This window comes from Atta colombica, unplaced genomic scaffold (genome assembly GCF_001594045.1).
Source record: "Atta colombica isolate Treedump-2 unplaced genomic scaffold, Acol1.0 scaffold105, whole genome shotgun sequence".
Classification (NCBI taxonomy): Eukaryota; Metazoa; Arthropoda; class Insecta; order Hymenoptera; family Formicidae; genus Atta; species Atta colombica.
In genome coordinates this window covers 3,906,652-3,913,645 of record NW_017259190.1, presented here as the reverse complement: position 1 = coordinate 3,913,645, position 6,994 = coordinate 3,906,652, and the positions used below count along the sequence as shown (strand labels likewise).

The following is a 6,994-nucleotide window of genomic DNA, read 5'->3' as shown; positions in this document are numbered from 1 at the left end:
ATATATATATATATATATATATTACTGCCTAGGAATCATTTGCATTTTGGATGCAGATGCGTACCGCGTAACTGTAAACCGTTTTTAAAGTGCGCTGCAGCCGTCGATTAATTACTGTTAATAATTACGGGATACTGCATACGTTTCGGTGATCACATCTGTTCTCGGCAGTAACTCGGTTATTAACCCTTCCAGGGTTTTCTTGTGCTATTGTATTACTATTAATTAGTAATAATTTATAACAGGTGTATGTTGCGCGTTAAATTTTGGCTTAAATGTTTTGACAACTTCAACTTTCGAGTAAACGTATTAGATTGGTTACATCTAATAATAGGTCTGAGGTTTGTATGAAAAATATGTTCGTAAGCGTATGCCTGTGTCGAAGAGACTCTTCTATCTAACCCATTGACATAATTTGCAACGAGTTCCCCTGTTAGAGGAGTTATTGATCGCATAAAGGTATTCTAAAAATGGACGATGGTGAGATCTTGGAGGGTTAAGCCGCGCAATCAACCGAAGAATTGATTGGGAACCGATACGTAACATGTTTGAGATGACGAAAGCTGAACAGGGCCGATCGTCTAGACACATAGTGATGCAGTTTGTGCATTGAATTTTCGCGAATTTGACACTCGCATCTCTCGATGCGACATTTTTTCATGACTTGTGAATTCGGATGTTTAAAGATCTGTAAGGATTCAGGAGTTAGCTTTCTTAGCGTGTTCTTGCAAAATCTGCACCACTGATTGTTTGATTAATGAGAGTAGGACACATCGTAGAGCTCCTTGACTAGCAGCAGCCGCCATTTCGGAGGTTCGCAGAGGATAAGATCATCCGCCAAAGTTGTTCTCTCGTCTTCCCGCAGCGATATTATATTATTATTAATATTATTAATATTATTGTTTATCACATAAGAAGCAGCAGCGACCCCCATTTGGCTTAGCTGTTGATCCACTTAAAATCATGTACAATATTTGTCATACTAAACAGCTTTCATTCGATTGTCACGTAAATATACAATGTTCGGTGTTCAAAGTAACTGTGTCCTGTATCATATAACATGCGCGAGATATTCCGACAATTATTACGCCGTCGCGAAGGTTCATCAATTTAAATAAGGATGCTTGAGCGAGAAGCATCCGTCCTGTGTGGCATCTTCAAAACGGTCACGATGAATCAAAAATTATGAAATCAAAAACGAACGAACGATCAAACGGTACACATCAAAATGACATTTGTCGAGAGAATTAAATTAAAATGCGAAAAAAATATACTATATTATTTAGCACAGAATGTTCGCGCGAGCCTAATGAATTTATCCGGAATCCTCCGCGCTCCTCTCGGCAGGACGTTGTCACTTCCGATGTTAATATTCGCAATTAACGTTATAATAATATTGTATCAAGTGATAACTGGCAATTATGGAAACTCGCCAATGAGCATGAAAATCAAACTGAAATAACTCGTCGTCTCATCAAACATGCACGCTCGCGCGTGCAGGAAAGAGAGAGAAAGAGAAAAAAAGAGATAGATCACTGGATATCTTTTCGACACTACAAAAATCAAATCCCTCCTCCCTGCATACAAGATTGTAATTCGTTTTTAAGTCTAGATGTATAACCGGAGAGCTCGTCGATGACAAGAAGTTAAGCCTGTTTGCGCATTTGGTATATATACACGCGAGTTGCGTCATGCGGATGTGTCTCGCAAGAATGCATAGGGGTAGATGAGACCCGAGGAGAGAGTATTTTTCACATACAAGCATATAATATTTTGAAGATATCTCTTCCTCATCTCCATCTAAATCTCCGATACACGACGGAGGCTCGATCCTTTAGCTCCGAAAGTCGAGAACGAACGTCGAGATTATCGGCGAATTCTTCCACGCGTCGGATTCGGAGGACCTCCAGGAGTTCATCTAAGACCCTGTGGACGCCGTACGCGCGGAATCGCGCGCGCGTCATCGTCAAGCGCCTAGTTCTAGCTCCTGTATTACAGCATATCATCATTACGCATGAAGCGAATTTTATCGATAAACTAGGATAGCGTTATCTCCGTTTTATGGACTCTTCGCTAATTACTGTCCTCACTGATCCCACAAATTCCTCCAACCGATGAACTCGACTTCATTGGATACATACATTCGTCGTTCCCTCCACCTCGAATTGCCAAGGTCGAAGCTGTGTTCCGCATCGAGACCAGTTCGTACCAGGGACATACCACGGAAGTCGACTCGTTATATGCAAAAGCATTCAATGTGTCTCCCATGAATGTTACATCTATTTTATAATGCGTACTAATTGCATGTGTGATCTATTCGCGGAGATCACTCGCGCTAGGAGATCCTCTCGAAAAAGCTTCTTTGATGTCTGAAGATTTCGGAAAAGCGCAATCTTATTAAATTACAATTTTTATGAAATGCGCGAATTTGCACGCCTCTTAGTTTTCATAAGAATCTTATGTTCTTAATGATCGTGCAGGATTGCGGAATTTCTGAACCATCCGAATGCGTCGTGCAGTTATCTTAGTAATGTAAAACAGATGTAACGACTCTCGTGTTTGACTTCTCTATGTGGAGTTCGCAGAAATCCATGTTTTAATCGCATTGTAACATAGCATGATAGAAAGATACATCAGTAAACCTAGAGACTAATTTTTCAAATCCTTCGATAAAACTACAGGATGTTTCGAAGAGAATGCGTGCGTCGATAGCAAATGTCCGTGCTCCTTTGGAGAAACTTCGAAATGGATTTCTCTTTGACTATGCAAATTTTTAACAAGTCGTGAATTAAATTCTGCAAATCGGCACCTGCGCTCCAACACTATCAAGAAAGATTATAGCACAATTTTTATTTTCGTCTTTTATATTATATAGTTCCGCTCTGAAAAATCCCTCTCGATAATTCTTCCAGGACAGCTTTTTGCTACCTTCGTGCACTGCATTCTACGAAATATATATAAATCATAGATATTCTAGATATTATAATAAGAGAATCGTTCAAAACTTTATTCGTTAGAATTAAAATAATTAGAGACATACAATCACTCTTCTAATTACGGACCGTTGAGTTTCATGATCGTCGATCTTGTTGATGGTTTAATCTTGTTAGTGAAACTATAGAAATTGTATTAGACTGCTTTGACCATTTCCATTGATATGACAGATTGCTAAAAATTTTCTACGTATTTCGTTAAAATTAAACAAATTCGATTGTACATTTTCCAAAGACGTCAATTTGTTATACAAATCAATAACTGTTTCGCAACGATTTAGATAAATAATTGTTAAATGTTATTTGTATAAATCGTTGATCGCGCGATTGTTTCATTATATATTATACAGTTTCATCAGATCGTATAGCTAGGATAGCTCCTGAATTTTGGATGTACTGTAGCTCGATAAAATCGATGATTTTCTTTACGAACTACTATAAAAATTGTATAATGCATCTACTTACTTATTGAAATAATTGTGTAACCATTACACATGTAACAAAAATCCAATGTTGTCAATAAAAGTAAAATATTATATATACAAGAGTGATGTGATCCATTCAAATTGCGTCGATCGGGGTTTGTACAATTTCGTAAAAAGATCTTCGAAGTAGAGATTTTATGATGTGTTTTATTCATAATATGAATTCAATATAAAAATTACAAAAGTGCTCAATTATCAACATTATACTTAAAAAATTATTCGAACAATGTATATTTAATAATATCAAAGAGACATGTGGACGGACATAAAAAGTTCTTTTTCAACGTTTTGCTATAATTTATATATAATTCCATTTCATAAAAATTCCTTAGGAATTGCATTAATTTTCGAAAAAGGCACGTACGAGTCTATATTACTAAAAAATATATTAGTACAAATACATAGTAAATGGACGGATATAATCATCTAACTTACATGACCAGTATTGTGTATACGCAATATTCTGTCTATATATGAAATGTGTGTCACAGAGAAAAAGCAGTTATAAATAGTTTGGAAGTTATTTACGTTCAATTTACGTTTATAGCAAAAGTACTAATCGGCAGTTTCATTTTTTAAATGAAAGAGCTGTGCGAGTACATTTTCGAGACGGTAATATTTTGTTTTCACGCCATGGAGAGAGATAGTTTTCTGGAATACGCTTTGCCTTCCCATTCTTGATCAGATGGCAATGGCTCGTGTCGTAATTTGCAGAGACGTGCGCCATACTTCAGCATCACGATTATAATGCAAACTACGAAGAGAGTCAGGCAGGCCGTGGCAGGCCAGAAAACGTGCAAGCCCATAATAAGATATTTTTATACTGTCTGAGATTACAGTCTATTTGCAACTAGTGTCGTGTGCAATTATTGAAATAACTTGCGAAGCAAGTCGCAGTGGTGTCTCAATTTTTAAATTAGATTGATTTTATAAAAAAATAAAAATTATTCTTTTAATATACGTAAAAGCAGATCAATAAATCTATGAAAACAATGTTGGTGGTGAAAGTTTCAGTGTATAGTAGCTAAGGCACAGGCTTCATAGTGCAATTAACTGGGTGCAAAGGGTTAATTAGACTCTATTGGACTCAATTAAACTCTTTGACTTTGAACATATTCTTAAGCGTAGGTGTTACTATTACTGTTTTCCAACACAGTTCTCGCCAGTTGGTACTGCCAGCTATTTTAGATCTCACTCTCGCGTTTTTGCATCTCCATGTACTCCTGGGGTTGTGGCGTGGTACTCTGAGACTCCGGATCGTGATACTGAACAATCTCGTGCCTCACTTGGGGATACTTGATGAGACCAGGTTCTAATTCGCTAAGATCAAGCGGCGGTGTTTTATGCGGCAATACAGTCCATAAAGGCTGGATCCACCTATTGCCTAAATCCCAACAGGATAATATGCTATTAAAAAATAAGAGAAACTGTATCAGTCGCGCGCGCCCGTAAAAAGAAACTACGTGATGTGTATTCTTACGTACAGACTGAAGAAAACTCACCGGAGTTGCGATCTTGCCAATATTCACGGTGTCGCGAGCACCAACAGAACACGATGTTCAAGACAAATAGAAATACGCCTAGGACGGTGCAGAGAGCAATTGTGACATAGAATGCGGTGAAGTCGCCGTACAAATGCTCCTTAAAATACGGATTCTTCAAGTATTCGTCGCGCTCGTCTAGAATAGACATGTCACAACGTTAACGGCCACGTTACTCGCTTATTTTCTGAAAAAAAAAAGGAAAGAGGGAAGTTCTGTAAGTGTAATAAGAATGTCGCAAGCCTATCAGGCGTGGCTTGGCGCGACGTGCTACATAGGATATATACACACAACTTTATGTACACCGATTGATGAATCGCGTAGCTATCGTTATCGGTAATCTTTACTACGGCACGCACAAGTACGCGCAGGCAGATAAAAATAGATATTGATTTAGGTCAAAAGCAGGTGTGTATACATGCTTACGTATAAATTCCACGGGTCACGCGCGTCCTATTCACGACTTAAGCATACCTCAATGGCGGTTCGTTTTTTTTCTTCTCTCTTCGTGCCGTCGATACCAATTCTACTTGGCGGTAAAACGCTTCCCTGGAAGTTGGGCGATAAGAAAAGGAGCAGGTGGTTGGATCAACTCCACACGCCACATCGAACGTACGCTGGAATGTTTGAACGGTGTTAGATCACTCGTATTGGGCGGGGCATTTTATTCAGTGGGGGAGATTATTTGTGACTTGCGTACTATTTCAACTCGTTATTCAATTAAGCGTGTCGGTAAGTTTGAGGTTGATAAATTAAAAAATTAACTATACCGACTGAGACGACAAGTAAAAGCGGAAATCAACGGACGGTAACAGCCAAACTCATGTTGATATATTGATCGAAATATAAATATTTACGTAAATAAGTAATTTATTAAGAAAAAATGAAAATAATTTTTAAGACAATGTACAAGTTGACAATAAATTCAACATATTTCAGTTATGACGAACATTCTCGAGTAGCCACAACACACATATTTTCTAACGAGATATCGGTGGAAATATAATAAAGCAGCTCAGCCTGAAATCCAACGCTCTTCAAAAAGACCAAACGACCCCAATTCAGCAGTGTTTTAGCTTTGCGCCCGATAACTTCACGTTCGTCTAATTTCGAGGAAATTTTGTTAGCAGTGTCTGAAGTTGCATCACTTGGCAAATTAATATTGCTCTTTAAACGACAGCCACAAGTCGCCCAACTGACTATGCTGCATAGAACAGGAAACTCGTCCGCGGTGAAGCCACATTGTTGCAAGTACTTCCTGCCCACGTATGACGAGTACTCGCACTTATGATGACAACAAAACGCGAGGATTAGACCGCGTACATTGACCTTGGGTTCGCTATTCATCGACTTTACTAAACAACGAATTGCCAAGTCTGAAATATCATTGCCATCGATTATAATATAAAACAAAAATAAAACATTGTCAATAGTGACAAAATGAATGTACCAGTGGCTGTTCCGCAGAGATGCTTTGCTATGCCGACCTTGTATTTGATCGGCTGGATCTCAGAGATTTGATTCAGCTGCAGATCAGCAATATCGGCGCGTATCCTTTTTACTGCGAAGTGACTTTCCTCTCTCTTAAGCTTATTGTCGCTTTTGTGCCGATGACTAGAACGATCGATTAGTAATATGCAAGAGTTTGACTTATCCTTTATAATCTGTCCCAACCAATATGTTAACTGAGCTGTTTAAAGTACGACTTCATTTAGTACATTGTATAGCGTGATTCATTAAAAATAATAACGAATTGTTCGACAAGTAAAAAAATGAAATTTCATTAAAATAAAAAATTTAAGAGAATCAGCAAATACCGTTACAATTGAAATGTACCTTTTCCAGCTCCAAATTCGATGAAACAAGTGTCGTCTTGCACAAGATTAGCTTGCTCCAGATGCCCGAGCAGAGATGCATTTTGGAGCAAATGCTTTCTAACTTTATTGCCGCTAGTTTCATCATTTAATTTGTCTTC

At 38.0% G+C, this 6,994-nt stretch overlaps 3 protein-coding genes across 3 annotated transcripts in view; all 3 read right to left on the bottom strand.

Moving 5' to 3' along the window:
* Window positions 1–3,610: 3,610 nt before the first annotated feature.
* On the bottom strand, window positions 3,611–4,315 carry LOC108690090. Its single transcript, XM_018197203.1, has one exon. It carries the CDS (start codon window positions 4,282–4,284, stop codon window positions 4,105–4,107), a length of 180 nt encoding a protein of 59 aa, XP_018052692.1. The 5' UTR covers window positions 4,285–4,315; the 3' UTR covers window positions 3,611–4,104.
* On the bottom strand, window positions 3,619–5,883 carry LOC108690073. Its single transcript, XM_018197178.1, has 3 exons — window positions 5,494–5,883; window positions 4,981–5,206; window positions 3,619–4,862 (listed from the first exon to the last, which is right to left on the bottom strand). The coding sequence occupies exons 2-3, from the start codon at window positions 5,168–5,170 to the stop codon at window positions 4,663–4,665; spliced, it is 390 nt and encodes a 129-aa protein (XP_018052667.1). The 5' UTR covers window positions 5,171–5,206; window positions 5,494–5,883; the 3' UTR covers window positions 3,619–4,662.
* Window positions 5,884–5,890: 7 nt separating this feature from the next.
* The window catches only part of LOC108690096 (tRNA:m(4)X modification enzyme TRM13 homolog), a 2,295-nt gene continuing 1,191 nt past the window's right edge, over window positions 5,891–6,994 (bottom strand). The window contains exons 3-5 of the mRNA XM_018197216.1: window positions 6,856–6,990; window positions 6,470–6,709; window positions 5,891–6,395 (exon numbers count right to left, since the gene is read on the bottom strand). Coding sequence (XP_018052705.1) covers window positions 5,959–6,395; window positions 6,470–6,709; window positions 6,856–6,990 — 812 coding nt within the window. The 3' untranslated portion in view covers window positions 5,891–5,958. The remainder of the gene's footprint in view (window positions 6,396–6,469; window positions 6,710–6,855; window positions 6,991–6,994) is intronic.

Excerpts from the sequence above, each read along its gene's own strand:
- LOC108690073 (XM_018197178.1), bottom strand. The coding sequence starts at position 5,170 with ATGTCTATTCTAGACGAGCGCGACGAATACTTGAAGAATCCGTATTTT. Across the intron at positions 4,863-4,980 it reads TTGGCAAGATCGCAACTCCG|GCAATAGGTGGATCCAGCCT; the intron begins GTGAGTTTTCTT and ends GTTGGGATTTAG.
- LOC108690090 (XM_018197203.1), bottom strand. The coding sequence starts at position 4,284 with ATGGGCTTGCACGTTTTCTGGCCTGCCACGGCCTGCCTGACTCTCTTC.